At 39.5% G+C, this 17,792-nt stretch overlaps 1 protein-coding gene across 2 annotated transcripts in view; it reads left to right on the top strand.

The window, feature by feature from the left end:
- The window catches only part of CCNF (cyclin F), a 36,512-nt gene extending 18,980 nt beyond the window's left edge, over positions 1-17,532 (top strand). The window contains exons 11-17 of one of the 2 annotated variants that reach the window (XM_021006873.2): positions 4,944-5,067; positions 6,178-6,358; positions 7,809-7,896; positions 8,783-8,882; positions 9,364-9,491; positions 13,418-13,584; positions 14,536-17,532. In XM_021006873.2, the coding sequence (XP_020862532.1) occupies positions 4,944-5,067; positions 6,178-6,358; positions 7,809-7,896; positions 8,783-8,882; positions 9,364-9,491; positions 13,418-13,584; positions 14,536-15,008 (1,261 nt within the window). In that variant the 3' untranslated portion in view covers positions 15,009-17,532. Of the gene's footprint in view, positions 1-4,943; positions 5,068-6,177; positions 6,359-7,808; positions 7,897-8,782; positions 8,883-9,363; positions 9,492-13,414; positions 13,585-14,535 lie in introns of both variants that reach the window. The other variant, XM_021006872.2, reaches the window with a different exon arrangement.
- Positions 17,533-17,792: the final 260 nt, after the last annotated feature.

Raw genomic sequence — 17,792 nt, 5'->3', positions numbered from 1 at the left:
TTATCTATGAAGTGATCTGTTAGTGTTTTTATCATTTCTTTTACCTAGGCTTTGAAAACCATTATTAAACTCCCTTGTAAAGCTACACCTTTTGATCATATTATAATTGTTTATTTCTACTTTGATTTCTTTATTATTGTACCTCACTGTGGCCAACATATACCAGTGATTAGGCAAAGACTGGGTAAAAAGTGTCAAGGTCCATATAAGGGGCCAAGAAAGTATGACCCAAAGGATCAGGCTGGGGTGGTACCAGAGTTTCTTAGGAGCACTGAAATTGAAGAGGCTAAGATAAGCAGGAAACCAGTTGCCACAGGGGAAGCTGGATGGGAGGTGGGATGGGATGTGCAGAGCAAAAGAGGACAAATATGGCCCAAAGACTTTCTCCTAGGTCTTTGGCCTAATCATATGACATGGGATGCTAACCATTTCATATCTCAGTAATGGATACCAAAAGTCATGCACAGATCATGATAGCTAGGAACATAGCTAATGAAGTTAAACCTCTTGAAAAATGATGCCCAGCTTTCATTGAGCTGTTGGGCATTGTGAAGTTGCTCTAATGTGGGTAATTAGGTTTGTACCACACTATCTCAAGAAGGTGCCTCTGAGCTTCAAATGAGGCTCTGACTGTATGTGGCTCCTTCTCCCAAGTTACATAGTTCTTTTCTGCATTAGTGAATGGTGGGAGAAGGACATGCAGAGTTGGATTATAGGGTAGTATATTCTGTGAGAAGATAGCCCCTATGGTAACTCCATGATGAACTGTTTCTGTAGATGTAAGTAATATCTTTGCGTCATTAAAATGTAAGTTCTACTTCTGGTGTCTAGTAGAAACACTTAGGATGCTTCATTAGATTAGTGAGGAGTTTTTAAGGCAAAAAACCTAAGGGAAAAGTAGCAGTAATATCCAGTGAAGCCAAAGCACAGGCTTGTTGTGAGGAAAATGCTTTGTATGTCTTGTATTGCTGTATAATTAGAGCTGTCATTAGTTTTTTGTGGAGGTCAACTTTCTCCACTGGAATATGGATTCCTTTCCAGTCTGTTATAGTAATAACCGATATTTATAGAGCTCCTTACCTATATATCATTCTGATGTCACAGTCTAAGTACTGTAGGTATTACCTTCATTTTACAGATGAAGGGTCTCAATCTGAGAGAAACTAATTGGCTTTCTCCTGGCCATCCAGTATATGTCAGAGGCAGGATCTGAATTCTTTCTGTTATGTCATGCTGCTTCCATTCTGTGCTCCACGCATACCCACACCCCTTCAAACTGGCATCTAATGATGAGGATGATGACAGCTAGAATTTACATAGCGCTTTAAGGTTTGCCAAGAGCTTATTTCTTCCATTTAGGAAATCGCTAATAGTAGTATAGGGAGACAGTCCATACCAATTCAGTGTCAGGGTCCTGGGTGTAGATGAGAATATTATAAAGAGAACTACCAGTAGCAGGTCTTAACATCAGTCTTGAATCTGAAAATTTTCAGAAGCATTGTACAAACCAAGTCGCATAACCAACCCATTCTTCATATCGGTCCTACTGTTCCTGGAATGGCACTTTAAATTTGTTCCTTCTTCTTATCTGTACCAGGCTATATGCCCTCCACAGGTCTAATTTGGTGACTATATCACTGTGCTTATCAATTGGTCCATCAGACCAAATATCAGTGATAAGGGGGTACTGGTCTTAAATGGTGATGAGGTTCAGCGCTCCAAGGTCATGACAGTCGTTCTCTGCCTTCAAAAAAAATTCAGTGATGCCTCTTGTTTTTAGTTGACAGAGTCATTCCAAATTTACTTCTCTTCTACCCCTATCCAGTGAGTCTTCCATTATGAAGAAAAGCTTAAGTAAAACTAACACATTGACTGAATATACAGCTTTCCACTCTAATGGCCTGTCCCCATCCCCCCCCATCCCTGTTCCCCCCACCTTTTCAATGAAAGGAGGAAGGTAAATTTCTTCGCTAAGTCTTGCCTGTCTTCTTAACAAATACCACTGGGTCTCTAGCAGCTGGGAAGGTGGGGGGATAGAAACTATACCACTTAACTTGCAAAGGATCCCCCTCTCCCACCCTTACCCTCCACCTCCCGTCATGCAACCGTCTTTGGAAAGAGGACTGGGAGAGAATTTCCCATAGATTTAGTCACAATGAAAAGTAGAATTCATGTGCTATATGTCAGGTAAGTGCAGACCGGATGATAGCGTAATTAAGTTACAGAGAAGTTGTAAACTAAGTTATACCCATAACTTCTTTTTTTTTCTTTTATTGGAGAATTAAGTCAATTTACATTTAACCTTACATTTGTTGTATTTTACCTATCTCTTCATATCTTACCATTTTTTGTTATTTTGTCAAAAGGAATACACGCTTTCTTGTTTTGCCATTTCTATAACTCAATCAAATTTAACAATAAATAGTTCCTTTTTTAGTTAGTTTGTAAATATCTCTAAAATATTTCTTCTAACCTTTTTTTTCCTCTGCTTACATTTCTTTTTTTTTTTTGGTCATTTTTTCCTTTTTCAAGTACAGCTACATCATTTAGTAATTCAGCCAATATTATGTGTTTTTATTAGATTATAGAGGTCTTAAGATTTCAACTGTGATTAACTATTCAGTATCAGAACGTAGAGTCATAGGGAACCTTAGAAATCATTTAGTGCAACTGCCTCATTTTAACATATAAGAAAATTAAAACACAGAGGCTGAGTGAGGACCAGGGTCCTTAAAAGATCTTTTCAAGTGTGGCTTTTTCTCTATTCTTTAAGGTCTTTTGGGGTTCTAAATGACTATTAAAATTTTTTTTTAATCTTCAAATGGAAAGGTTAGATTTCCTGGAAAATTGATTTTGGGACTGAAGACCATCTTTTGTTTGTTTTCTTTCTTTTTTTCCATTTATAAAACTATGTTCCAACTTCTCTAATAATTTTTTTTTCCCAGAAAAAATCTGGTAAGATATAGATTGATTAGAAAGAAAGGAGAAAGGGGAGGGCAGTATATAATTTCTGGTAGTCTGGATTTTTTTCTCACCAGTTTTATCATTTAATAATGATGTGCTGAGAGGATTGAATTTGGAATTTATCCATGTTGGATTGATGCTGGATATTTCTGTTCATAGAGTCACTCTTTTTTTGTGGGTGGTTTTTGGGGAAATTTTCTTCAATAATTATTCAAAATATTGTGATGAGATTTTTTTTCCTTTTTCAGTATTTCTCAGGGTTCTAGTACTTCTGAGGTTTCCTCTCCTAGATCTGTCTTCCAAATTTACCAGTTTCTCCTGTACTGCTTTCAAATCTTTATCCAATTTTCTATGCTTGTTTTTCCATTTCAACTGCTTTATCTGCTTTTTTTCCACTTCATGAATTCTGCTTTTGGTCATATCTGTTAAAATATTTAACTTCTGTCTTCTGCTTTCCTTATTTACAAGATTTTTTTTATTATATCCTCTTGAGATTTATATTCTATATCCAGTTATTCCTTAAATTTTTCCCTCTTTTAAAAGCCATACTTTTTTAAAAAATTAAATCTGAATTATTCTTTGGTTTGTTCATTGGCTCTTCAGTGAGGGTTTTGGTTTGTTGTTTTTTTTTTTTTCACAAAATCTTTTAGTAATTTTGATCCTTTCTGGCATTTTTATTCTTGTTAGTGAGGGGGAATATGAGTGTGGCTCCTTTTCATTAATTTCTCATCAAACTGTCATCACAGAAGTATACCATATGCTGACTTTTTTTTAACACCAAAGTAAAGAAATATAGGTCCTTACATTTATCTTTTTCAATCTGTTTGTCCCAGCCTTTCAGACTCATTTTGAAACCTGACTGTCCACCATTATATTAAAGCCTTTGTTTTTATACTCTTCAGTCTAGGAGCCACTGAACTGTTTGTGCGTGGGCGTAACATGGTTAGACTTATGCTTGAAGAAAATTGTTTTAGCTGCTGTATGGAGGTTAGATTGGAGAAGTCAAAGACAAGCATCACAGAGACCATTTGGAGGCTCTTCCAGTAGCCCAGGTGACAGAGGATAAGGGCCTGAACCAGTGAGGTGGTTTGGTGAGTAGAGAAAAAGAGATTAATGGTGAGAGATCATATGGAGGTTAGAATCAACCAGACTTGATAACTGGTTGAATGTAGGAAGAGGTGAGGAATGAAGGAGAATGGAGAATGACTTCAAGGCTGTGAATCTTAAGTAGCTAGAAGGATGGGGGTGCTCTCAACAGGAATGGGGGAGTTAGAAAGAAGGTAGGGCTTGGGGGAGAAAGATGATGAGTTCTGTTCTGGACATAATGAGTTTAAGATGCTGAGGTGAAATCCAGTTGCAGATGTCCAATAGGCAGTTGCTAAAACAGGAGTGGAGCTCAAGAGAAAGCATCTTTTATTCAGAAGATACATGATGAATTTTTTATTTCATTCCCTTAGAGTCATTTCGTATGAACATCCGTTGCAACTTACTGCTTTAGGCCATCCAGTACTTATAAAAAGCTAGCCATTTTATGGAAAGAAGGAGGGTCCTTTGACTAATATTAAAAATCTCTGGTTCAGGCCTTTTCCCATGCTTTCTGTACAGATTCTAGGGTGCTCAGGGATAGCTTAATGGGGGAAGCAAAGGTTGTATGGATGGTTTGATCATTCACTACTAGTCAGCTAACTTTCTTTTTCTTTTTAACCTGTCCTAACCTCCTTCTCTAATATACCTGTCATTTTTTTCCTTTTATTCTTCCCCACTCCCCGCCTTTTTTTTTTCTGTCTGTCCATGGCACGCATATGTATTGTTTCACTCTCCAATGGCACTGAAAGTTAAAGAAGTTATTTCGTCTCTTATTGTTTCATACCTTTTCCCTGCCACATAACAGCACTTTCCATAAGGGTCCTGGTCATTGCCAAACCCCACAAGCTTTCAACATTTAATTAAAGTACAGTATCTATCTCTTCATATTTCAGTTTCATTAGCAAAGAGATCTTGACAATTCGTGAAGCGGTTTGGCTAACAGATAACACTTATAAATATGAAGATCTAGTAAGAATGATGGGAGAGATCATTTCTGCCCTGGAAGGAAAGATACGAGTAAGTTATGGATTTTTAAATTAAAATTGTACTTCTCTCTGTCCCCAGTGAGTAATTTATAAGTTGGGGGGTGGGGGGATAATCACTGGCATTCTGATTGGTACCAGTCTGGTGTCACAAGAGGGCCTTTCTTAGAGTGGGGAGGGTTAAGGCAGGATCAACAGTTGGGTTCCCACAGAAATGATCAATGTGTTTTGGTAGGAGGAAGGAGCTGTTCTGGGCTGAGTAGGAGCTCACAATATCTAGAAAATAGAGTTTCTCCCTATAACTTTACTGTCCAGAGTACAGACCTGTGTGCAACAGTGATACCTTTAGACTTAGTTTCACAGGACAGTACCAAGGAAGGTTGTGACCTGCCCTATTTTTCTTTGGGACACTAGGAAGTGCCTAGACTGCAATGAAGTGGAAAATCAACATGGTAGGACACTGGATTTCAAACAGTAAGATCTGTGTTCACATCCTACCTCAGGCCCTTAATAGGTTCTCTGTGCCTCAGTCTCCTCATCTTCAAAGTGAGGGGGTTGGACTTAATGACCTCTTAAGGTCCCTTCTAGCTCTAAATTGACGATCCTATGAATTTTCCTTTTTCGTGAGTGTGATTTACTGAGAATGTGACCATTTTTAAAGTCATCTTTCTGATGCTTTATTATGGCAAGCAAGAGATTCAGAGTTCTCAAAGAGTGCCAATAAAGTACAAACTCTAGGGGCAGCTAGGTGGCACAGTGGATAGAGCACCAGCCCTGGAGTCAGGAGGACCCAAGTTCAAATGTGGACTCAGGGACAGCCGCAGGAAGTAATGAAAACCATCAGCACAGGAAGGCCCCCCTCTCCCCCATCCTAATGAAAGCAGGACCCCTTTCAGTGCACACTGCTGTTGACCCTCGTTACTGTGTCTGAATATATGGCAAAAAGAGTTTCTAAGGATCCACGCAGCAAAATTTGTGTTTGTGTTTCTAAAATAAATGAGGTATTTCAAAGACAGATTTAAATTCATCTTAGAGACTGACTCCCCTTTCTATATAGTAGGATATTGTAGTTACACAGAACATGGTATTTATTTAGATTTGAAATATAAAGTTTAATAAATTGGAGTGTTCTCTCTTTTATTAGATTCCTACTCTTGTAGATTACAAAGAAGTGCTAGTGAATGTAGTCCCGACAGAGAGAAGAACTCTTCACCTGTACAGCTTTATCTGTGAACTCTCCCTGTTGTATACGAGCCTGTCTGTGTACTCCCCAGCGCATCTGGCTGCTGCAGCCCTGTTGCTGGCCAAGCTGATGCATAGGCAAGGTAAGACATATTCTAGAGTAACAACAATAGCCAAGTTTACAAGGTTCTTTATGTGCATTATCGGATTTGATCCTCACAAGTAACCCTGTGAGGTTAGCAGTACAGGTGCTATTTTCCTCAGTTTATAGATGAGGAAACACTCATAATATAGCTACAGCTATATTACTGTGTTCATTTACTCTCCCATCATCATTGTTAGGTAGGTAGGGAGAGGAAGAACAGGATTTCCTGTTTCATGGATGATGGGACTTAAAGACCTTGAGAATAGAAGTGATTTCTACAGCTTCACAGATTCTGGCTGGAGCAGGATAAAGAGTGAAAGGGAGTTGGGGTTATGCCTATTTTGGTATTTCTTGGACAACTCCTGAGTCTCTCCAAAGTTTTTCTCAGCCCTTCAGGCTTATCTTCGTAGATCTGTGGGGTGGATAGAATGTCTTTCTCCCTCTTCTTACCCCTTCACTCACCTGCCACACAAAGAAACAACTCTTGTTGCAGCCACTACAGGAAGAATAAAGAAATCTTTTGACTTCTGCAATTTGGTAATGAGACGGCCCCCAACTTTGCACCCTTGAGATAGCAGCGGCACAGTTTTGTTCTCCGTAATATTCTTGGCAATGTACTCACATTTTCTGTCCTTCTCAAAGTGCACATAGAATCCTGAGGGAAGTCTCAGACTGCCTCCCATATATGGATTCATGTCCTTTTGGTCTAGAGAGTAACAGGTGAAATGGCCTGGGTAGTACTGATCACAAACCTAGATTCCTGACTTGGGCAGTGGTGGTCTTGGCAATCATGCCCATTCCCAATGGCAGATACCAAAGAGGGAAAGTAAGGGAAGAGGTCTTACTGGGTCTTCATCTAGCCAGGATAGCAGCCTCCTGAATGGGATGCTAAGAACTGATCTGCAGTATCTAGATCATATTGTCAGTATGGTGTTATCACTGTAATTTCTCCCTTCCCCCCAAGTATGAATTATTTTCTTGTTGATGATTTGGTTTTAGTGTTTGTCTGATTCTTCGCATTTCTATCAACAGGTAGCAGGTGAGCATGGTTTGATGAGGGCATTGGAATGTGGCCAAAAAGAGCTCTCCATCTGGTGTGATCTCTCTATGGCTTCATTTAATGACAAGCGGGTTGTCACTCTGTAATAGCCCATCCTTGTAAAGACCTCACAGCCCCAGGGAATTGAAGTCCCTTTTCTGATTCCTTATTTGGCTTTGTAGGTTTCTGCCTGCACCAGCAGAGCCAGGGAAGAGAGGCTCTCATAAAGCCTATGAACACTGATGAGACTGCAGTGCCACTGCTACTGATAGAATTTGATTGGAATAGGGACTCTTGAGTCTTTGGGGACTACTTCTTGGCACTAAGAAACAAAATGCCCTCGAGAAGTAAGTGTTATGATGCTGCAGCCTGACTAGCTTGTCTAATTCTGACTCTCCTTCTTTCCCAGCACATCCCTGGACAAGTCAGTTGTGGGAATGCACTGGATTCTTCTATGAAGACCTGATACCCTGCGTTTTGAGCCTTCACAAAAAATGGTAACTTAGTTTAAAAGTTCATAGTAACTTGAAGGGAAAGGAACGATATGCAGATACTGTTTACCCAACTTCTGAGCAACACTATGGCCTAAAACATTTTTCCAAAATGATCTGAAAACACTTGTTCAGTAGCAGACGTCCTTTGAGATTGGACAGGTTGTTGTGCTGCATGCAAGCTTGCTTGCATTGATGCTAAGCTATGATACCCAGCATTCAAAGAAAGTTTTCTTTTGCTTCATTCCAGTGGTTCTGGTGTCAGTGATAAATGCAGGGAGTCTAAATGAATAGGCAGAAAAATAATAAAAATAGTCAATCCCTTACCAAAGATGACTTCTATGTTTTACAAAGTTTTATTCTGTCAAGCTAAGTGGAATAGACCTTGGAACTATGGTTTTTTTAGCCTCTTCTCTAAGACACTGCACTCTTTGATGGCCAGATTGTGACCTAGCAAATGGTTTCAGCAATCGACTTAGAAATTTCTGTGAGAATGGTAATTGTTGGTCCAAAAAAAGGCACTAATGTTAGCCTTTCTTTGTCTCCCTGGCCACTTATCCTTTAATCACTCCCCCACCCCACCCCCAGAATAACTGATAAGGGTAGTTAGATGAGGCCTTCTTGGTTGAGCACTTGGACTTCTCTCACAGTCAGTTGCATACTCCAGAGAGACCTTAAATGATTGTCAAGGGTCTAACACCAATCTAACAAATGTATTTCCCAAACTCATTTAGAACATCTGTATTTTTCCATCTAGTTTAATATTGACTTTTAAGCCTTCATTGTCATTAGAATGGGAGTGGCTAAAACCATGAGTATTGGACAATCACTTCTCTGCATTTGACTTCTATCTCCTATCTCTTCTGTTCCTCCTCCTGTGCTGGTCTCTTAGCTTCCATGATGATGCCCCAAAGGATTATAGGCAAGTTTCCTTGACAGCTGTGAAACAACGTTTTGAGGATAAACGATATGAAGGAATTGGCCAAGAAAAGGTACTCTTATTTGTCTTTGACCAGTTATCTAAAACAGTGCTTCTTCACCTTTTTCTATTTGCAACCCCTTTTCAAGTTTTAGCGGCATTTGTTGGAGCTGCGTGGGTGTGAGGGCATGTGCAGTGCAAAGCATGTGTTGTGTTCAGAACCAAGGCTGCAGTGAAGTTATTCAATGTGACATGGTCAGATTCATTACACGTTTGGTTTTTAATTAATTTTTGGTTGCTGTACATTCAGAAACCTTTTGCTGTTGCCAAATTTTTTGCAATCCCATGGGGTCTTGACCCACAGTTTAAAAAGTGCTGGTCTAACAAGGTCTGATTTAAGAGAGTCCAAATATGAGAGCAATGTGTATAACTGAGCTTACCTGTCCAAAAACTAGAGGATGCTTTTTGTTTGTATCATTCGTGTTTTGGCATTGAAGAGGATGAAAAAGGAATGAAGAAGCACTATTACATTTACCTTTTTTTTTTCCCCAAAGGTAATGGGTTATGGCCAGTTGTGCAAATTATTAGGAGTGAAGCAAGAGGACACAGAACCTTCTTCATCCCTCAACGTAACAGAAATTCAGACCTTCCTCAACTCACCCTCTGGAAAGAGAACCAAAAGGTAAGTGAGATTCATGTCCGTGCTGATAGCCCTTTTCACAGAGGTTCTATTTTCTCACCAGAGGGAATATGTCCCACTTTTTGAATGTTGCCTCTAGTTTGTTTTGTGATCAATACTGTCAATGTGTTATTTATTTCAGGAATGGATTTTTTACTACTTTTCTCAGAAAAGGAAGTAGATCTAGCTGTAAAGAAATTACCAAAGGAAAAAACCCCTGGTTCTGATGGGTTCATAGAATTCTGTCAGACTTTTGAAGAACAGTTAGGACACAAACTACACACTGTTCTCAAAAATCGAGAAATAAAGCACCCTATCAGAATCCTTTTAAACCAGGCAGAGATAAAACACAGAAAAAAAACTGTAGACCAATATCATTAATAAACGTTGACTCAAAGTTTTTAAACAAAATCCCATCAGACTACAATTTATCCAAGAAATCATCCATCATGATCAAGTGGGATTTATAGCAGGAAGTTAAGGATGGTTCAGCATTAGGAAAAACAATCAACATGATTGATCATATTGAAAACCAAAGCATCCTAAACCACCACATAATCATTTCAGTAGAAGCAGGAAAAGCCTTTGGCAAAATACAACACTCTTTTATGCTAAAAACCTTACAAAATATAAACATAGAGGAACCTTATTTTAATATCATGAAAACCATCTATCTAAAACTAAAAGCAAGCATCATATGCGATGGAAATATGCTAGGACTTCTCCCATAAATACAGAAATGAAGCAAGGATGCCCACTCTCCCCACTATTATTTGACATAGTTCTGCAAATGCTAGCAAAAAGACAGGAAAAAGAAAGGCATAAAGATAGGTAAAGAAGTGACAAATCTATCTCTGTTTGCTTATGATTTGATGATTTACTTGGAAAATCCTGGGGAATCAGGAAAGATGCTAATTGAGACAATAGCTTCAGCAAAGTTGCAGCTTATCAAATCCTTAAAAATCAATGGCATTTCTATATATCAAAGCACAAGAAGCAATAATAGAAAGGGAAATCCCATTCCAAATAACTACAAAATACACAAACTATCTGAGGATCTACCTACTAAAGTACACAAAAGTTTTGTATAGATTCAGTTAAAAAGTACTCTCTACAGAAATAACCATTTACATGGCTGGGGGAAAGCTCAGTGTTTATGGCTAGACCATACCAATATTAAAAAAAGATAACACTGCCAAAACTAATTTACAGTTTTAATGCTATACCAATCAACTTGCTAGGGTGATACTGTATAGAACTCGCTAAAGTAATAAAATTCATTTGGAAAAACAGGATCTTAGCATATCAAGAGAAATAATAAAAAGAAGTAGAGACCAAGGGGAAATAATACTTCCAGACCTCAGACTATATTATAAAGCAGGAGTCATCAAAATCATCTGGTATTGGTTAAAAAATAGAGATATAGATCAATGCATCAGACTAGACAAGGGCGAATCGGAAACAATAGAACCCAGTGTTGGATAGAGTGAAAAATTACCTAGAAGAAAATACTTTATTTGATTAAAAACTGATGTGAAAACTATAAAGCAGTCTCACAGAAATTAGACCAATACCTTACACAATATTCCACAATCTATTCTAAATGGATATGCAATCTTAATATTAAAGATTTTAAAATAATATATAAAATTAAAAAAAAGTAACGATCATGCTGTAAAAAAAAATTAGAAGAAAAATAGATCGTATACTTCTCACTTTTATGGGTAGGAGATGTATTTTTAAGCAAATAAGATAAAGGCATTTACCAAATACAAAACAGATTACTTTGATTACTTTCAACCAGAAAGTTTCTGCACAAACAAAATTAATGCACTGGGAATTAGAAGGAAAGTGGTAAAATAGGAAAAAATCATTTTGTCTAATTTCTCTTTTAAGGGTTTGTTATCCAAGATATATAAAAAAAAATATATAAATCAAACCATTCTCAAAAAGTATTGCAAAGTATTCACAACATGAAAGAATGCTCTAAATTGCTAATAAGAAGAAAAATGCAAATCAAAACAACTCTGAAGTCTCACCCCACACCCTGCAAATTGGCAAAAATGACCCTAAAAATGGCAATAGTAAATGGTGGGAGGGGTGATGAAAAGGTAGGCACTCTAGTGTATTGTTGGTAGAGCTGTGAAATGGTACGACCATTTTGGAAAGCATTTTGCAATTATATAAATAAAATTATTAAAATGTCCATAGTCTGTGAACCATTACTGGGTTTTTACCCTAAGGAAGCCATCAAGAAGAAAGTCCCTACATATTCCAAAATATTTATAGCAGCGCTTTTTGTGATAGCTAAGAATTGGAAACAAAGTAGATGCTCATCAATTGGGGAATGGCTAAACAAATTGTGGTACGTGAATGTAATGGAATATTACTGTGCTGTAAGAAATGATGTATGGTGAATACAGAGAAGTATGGAAAAATCAACATGAACTGAAGGAGAGCTAAGTACAGAACAACACCAGAAAATCAAAAGTAAATGTAACATGGATAGACCACTGGCCCTGGAGTCAGGAGGACCTGAGTTCCAACTTGGCCTCAGACACTTACTAGCTGTGTGACCCTCAGCAAGTCACTTAACCCTAATTGCCTCCAAAAAAAAAAAAGTAAATGTCACAAAATTCAATTAAGCAAGACTCAAATGAAGAGCTATGAAAGGATGTCCCACCCCTTAGAGGAGATAGCACCCACAGATGTTATGCATGGCACATATTTTCACATATTTTTTATTAATCAGTTGTGCTGATTTTTTTTTCCTCTTTAAAAATACTATTTGTGATATGGGATGGCTTTGGGGGAGGGGTGATGAAAAGGTAGGCACTCTAGTGCATTGTTGGTGGAGCTGTGAAATTGTGCTTGAGGCAATTATGGCATAGAAATAAACATTTGACATTAAAAACAAAAAAAAAGTAGGAGAAGAGAGGATGATAGCTTGAGGGAATGGTAGTTTCAAGTAAAGAGCTTTAAGGATGGAGAAAAGTGCCATCAACAATAAGAAATAGGAATAGCTAATTTATATAACACTGAAGTTTCTAAAAATGTTTTACATTCATTATCTCATGTAATCCTCATAGCAACTGTGAGTTAAAAACTAGAATTTCCATCCATTTTACAGCTGAGTAAGGCTCACTGGAGGCTCAGTGAAGCTTTGGCCGAGGGTTACAGCCAGTAAATGAGGCAGATTGAAGCCCAAGTCTCGCGTGCTAGCTACTACACCATGCTGCCTCCCCCATCATTTACATAGCATCATCTCAACAGAAGGGAAGAAAAGGAAAACTAGAAGAAGAGATAATTGAAAAAACAAACTTCTCTGGGGCCTGAGAGAGGGTGGGAAGTAGAGGGGTTGGCCTTAGCATGAAGAGCCACCTCAGTGTCCAAGACTGGGACTGGAGAGAAAAACTAAGAGAATGAGAGAAAGAGGAAGAAGGTAATTTGGGGGCCTCTTAGTATAGAATAGATGGTCTTTGTTTCTTTGGTTAAGTAGGAGATATGGACATCTTTTGAGAGAGGGGGAGCAAAAGGGATAGGAGATGGCATAGTAGGTTTGAGAAGACTAGAAATAACTACACAGAGTCCATCAGGAGAGAATATAAGGACTGCCATGCAATAGTATAAAGGTCCATTTAAGATTAAATAACCTATTTGCTGTTGGCGCAGTAGGTGTGATTGTGTGACTTCTGTCTGGCTCCAGTAAGCAGGAAAAAATGGGGGCAGGAAGGGATGGCTGATGTTGATACCTTCATTTGACAAACATTTAGTGAAGCGTGCCCTGGAGGACCAAAGGGAGTAAATGACTTGGTAAAGATCAGTGCCAGGCCAGGGCTTCTGTTCTGTTTTTGGTTTGTGGGGGAGTCTCCACTGTGCTACATTTCCTGCTCTTTATTTAATTTGAATGTGTTCTCCTTCCTCAGAAGAAGGGAAAACAGCATTCAGGAAGATAGGGGCAGTTTTGTAACAACACCTACTGCTGAATTATCCAGCCAAGAGGAAACTCTCCTGGGCAACTTCCTGGATTGGAGTTTGGACTACTGTTCTGGGTACGAGGGAGACCAGGAAAGTGAAGGGGAAAAAGAAGGAGATGGTAAGTTTCGGCTCGCACATCAGCAGTTCTTCCCACTGGAGTGAGCAACGTGTGTCCTTTGTTAACACGTGGTCACCTTAATGAGCATAACTGTGTCCTCTCAGTGTTGAATAGTTCAAATGTTGAATGATTGTGAAGCAAGACCTTTCTTTAAAGGTACCAAACACTATTTAAACCCTGACCTGGTGATGGCAGTCTTGTCCATTTTTCATGCCTAGAAGAATAGGCGTATTGCTTTAAGTTTCATTATTTTAATAACATTGGAGAAAGGTAGAAATTATTATATCTACTGAGAATTGTGCCTCTGCCCCTGCTTGGTCAGGTTAGGCCACCCATCTGTACAACCTCAGCTGGATGTATATTTATGCAGTAACATCTCAACAGTGCTGGTGAGATAGGACAAATTTGAATTCCAAAAATCAGTATTTCAATGTAAGACCTGAATATACATAAAAGATATACATACATACATACATACATACATACATACATACAACTAATAAAAAGATTAATACCCATTGCTCAGTAGGTCAGTAGTCAAATGATATGAACAGATATAATCTTACATGCTACTGGGCTCTATGGTTATCATTTACAAGGCCAGAATGGAGATTGCTGCCTCTGATATCCTGAAAGTCTGTCTTCCTAAAATAAGGACAGTTGAGTTCATTGTGAATTGAAAACTGGTGAGTTTTTGTGGTCAATGAAGGCTATATATGGATGCTACCTCCTGAACTTTGAGTGACTTGTAAGACAGTCATTCCTTCCCACCAAAGGTCCCTTAGCATCCTCTGTCAGAGACAGTGTCCTGGGCAAGGCGCCCAGGGTGAGGCCGGGTCAGGTGGTGGCACATCCAACTTTCTCACCTACAACAAGCTTAATGCTACAGGTGGGATTTTGTCGGTTCTCCAAGACTACCAGTCGCCTCTTTCTTCTGTTTTGTTCCCACAGTCACATCTCCCAGTGGGGTCCTCGATGTAACTGTGGTGTATCTGGATCCAGAACAGCACTGCTGTCAAGAGTCCAGCGATGAAGACAGCCGACTAGAGGACCACTCTAAACAGGACGCGCCGCCACCGCCACCGCTGCCATCAAGCCACACGAATGCTGAGAAACACTGGCTCCTTTTTCAGGATAGGAGGGAGTCCAGAACAGAAGTGACGTCAGGCTATTCCTCAGTCAACAGTGCCAGCCCCACATCCTCCTCCCTGGAGAACAACTTTGGAGCATTTATCAAAACTACCTCAGCGCTGTCCCCCGGCAGTGACCCAAACACTCACCTGTGTACGCCCACCTACTTGGAATCATGTTTACAGTCTCTTCACACCAGTCCCGTTGAAAGTGGCCTGCACCGGAGACAGGTGAAGAGGAAAAATGTGGCTGAGCATAGTGACAAGAAGAACTTGGGATTCTGGAGTCTGTGATTTTGTGTGTGTGGTGTTTGTCGCTTTAAATGTTTACTAAGAGGAGAATTTCTGTAATGCCTGCTAAGGGTTGTGGGGGGAGGCCAAAAATGTATATCTTAGAAACTCCAAAGGCAACAGACGTACAACCTGCTGGGGTCTCCCAGACCGGCAGCCTCAGCACACGGAAGATGGAGAAAAATCACTGTTGGCACCAAGTGGAACTTTCTTCCATTTAGTTCTATGCAAAACAAAAAGTGCACAGTTGAACTCTCCATCGAAAAGAGTAATACCAAATCCTTCTCTCTGGCAATGCGGTGCCCCGAGCAATCATGCCTTATTGTGTTAAGTCTGTTTCTTTCTGTGGGGTCTGCCCTAGTTCTCACCTAAGGTCTCTTTCCAGGGTGATTTTTTTACTGAGTAAACTGATGTCTACGCACAATCCAGTGCCGTATTCTAGGCTTCAAGCAACACTGAATTCAAAGGCACATTCCCTGGGACTTGCTTTATTGATGTTGCCTTTCAGAGTGACAGCCAACGGGCTGGCCACCCCTAGCATTCGGCATGGTTCTCTGGTACAGTGACTCTACCTACAGGGTTTGGGCTGGGCCTTGGGGAACTACAGATCTCATTCAGAAGGGATTCCATTCCCATGGAGCCCTAGAAATGTGTCCAGTTGTGGCAGAGGCTATTTTTTAAGAGCTAAAAAAGATGGTATATTTTAGCTCAGAACTCCCCACCGCTAATCAGGTTGTCTGAAGCCTTCACTGCCAAGTGCCTTCCCCACCAACTTTTAGCTCTTTACAGAGAGTTGGTCTTTACAATAAAAGAGTCAAATACTTTTTTTTTAAATAACCTCATTCCTGTTTGCATCTTTACTGTCTCTACATCCAGTGTTGGTGCCAAGAACTGCTCTTTATACAGTGGGTTTTAAGACCACTCTTAGTTTATTACCATTGCACTGCTCTCACTTAAATTCATCCTTTAAGATGAAAATAAACTCAATTTCAAGAGGAATAGGATTTTTTTTTAAATTCCAAGCCCTATTTCCAAATGGCATCATGACAAACATATACTGAAAGCATTTTCCTCCAGATGTGATTTCTTCAACCTGCTTCCTGCCTGGAAATGGCCAAATAGGTTGGGGGAGGGGGGGAGAATGGACAAAAAACCAATGCAGTTTGGGCTTAAAGGGTTTTGTCATTGTAAATTGTCTGAAATGGAATAACACTGAAACTGTAAAGTAATTGTTTACTTTTATTAATTACTGTGGATGAATGCCAGTTTTGTAAGCGTCCCTTTAACTATGCAATATTGAAGAAGTAATGTGCAAGCCAATAGCTTCTCCTTCTACATTTTCTCTTGGAATTAGTGCAGCAGACAGGATTTCTATGGAAACATGCCTGGGGATGGGATTGTTTTGAGGCTTAAACTTAGAAACTCAAACTTAAGGAAAGTCTCAACTGCTTTTAAATTAAAATGAAAAAATATGTACGTTATGAGGGTGTTGTTAGAAGGACATTATAGATATTTGAGAAGTTTAAGGCCCAAGTCACTGGTTTCATTGGAAAGTTCCCTGACAATTGCAAATCTTAGGGTGCTGTTGGAAATCGTCCCTTTCCATCCTCTTCCTTCCCCCTCCGCAGCCCCTGCAGCCTGCTAAAGGGGTTTCAGGTTAATCCCAAATTCTTGGATTTAGTAAATTGAGTAATGATGATGGAAAGGAACATTAAATTGTCCCATTATTCCTGGTTGAGCCTTTTCTCATATTGTTTTAAAAAAAAAAACACCCTCCATGTTGGTGCTACTTTTAGAAAATTGCAAATATAGCTTGAAAGTGAAGTTTCAGTTACAGGAAAAGATTGCCTGGTCCTTAGTTTATCTACCAGCAAACTTTAGGCCCTTGAAGTTGGATTGGACTATGAAGTTGGCTGAGCTTGAGGGACTGGAGAAACTGGAAATGGATTAAAAAACCTCCTCTACCATGAGCAAAAGAGGCGACTACTTTTTTTCTTCCTTTTTCCTTATCTTTTCTTTCATAGCCCTGAGCCAGTCTTCTCTATGGAGGGAAAGAGCAAGGAATAGCATCACCCAGCTCCACCAGGGTCCTGTACGTTTCAGCATAATGTAGACCTAGAAAGGAGGAACTGGTCAGCAGTAACTGGACCTTCCACTCAATATCATTAACATGTAGTGATAGCAAGATTCAAAGCCTTCACTAACGTATTCAGCCTTCTGCTATAGGGAGTTGTATCTGGACAGAGAGCTAACCTGAAGTGTTTCCAAATTAATGTTCTGTCAACTACATGCTGGCCAAATTATGCTTCTGAGAAACCATTGTGTCACTGAATTCTTGATGTTTTCTCCCATTTTTACCAAAGTGGCTGTCAAACTGACTCCAGATGCAGCTTACTGTATAGTACCAAGGGTACTGCCCCTCAGCCAAGACTCAGGACATCAGCAGAAGCTTGTTTGCAAAATTGTCTCTGGCCGTTCATTGAACCAAGAAGGATAGATGTGAACAATAAAAATAGTGGTGTTTGAATCTCTTCCTGTCATTAGCATTTGTTGAGGGGCCAGAGTCCTCGTTCCTAACTGCAGACCTCCACCTGCCTGGTGTTGTAGGGAAGAGACTGGAAAAGCTGGGATCCTAAGTAGTATCAATGTCGTACCCTGGGGGCTCCAGAGTGCCTACTTGAACTGAGCCTTAAACCATAACCTAGTACAAATTCCTGTGTTGTCTCCAGACTTTCCCCTCTCTGGTCTGCAGTCTTGTGCTCATGTGTCCTGCAGACAGGACCCTTA

This window comes from Phascolarctos cinereus, unplaced genomic scaffold, assembly GCF_003287225.1.
Source record: "Phascolarctos cinereus isolate Bilbo 61053 unplaced genomic scaffold, phaCin_HiC Scaffold_4;HRSCAF=312, whole genome shotgun sequence".
Classification (NCBI taxonomy): domain Eukaryota; kingdom Metazoa; phylum Chordata; class Mammalia; order Diprotodontia; family Phascolarctidae; genus Phascolarctos; species Phascolarctos cinereus.
Note: the sequence above shows the minus strand (reverse complement) of the source record. Positions and strands in the feature narration are given on the sequence as shown.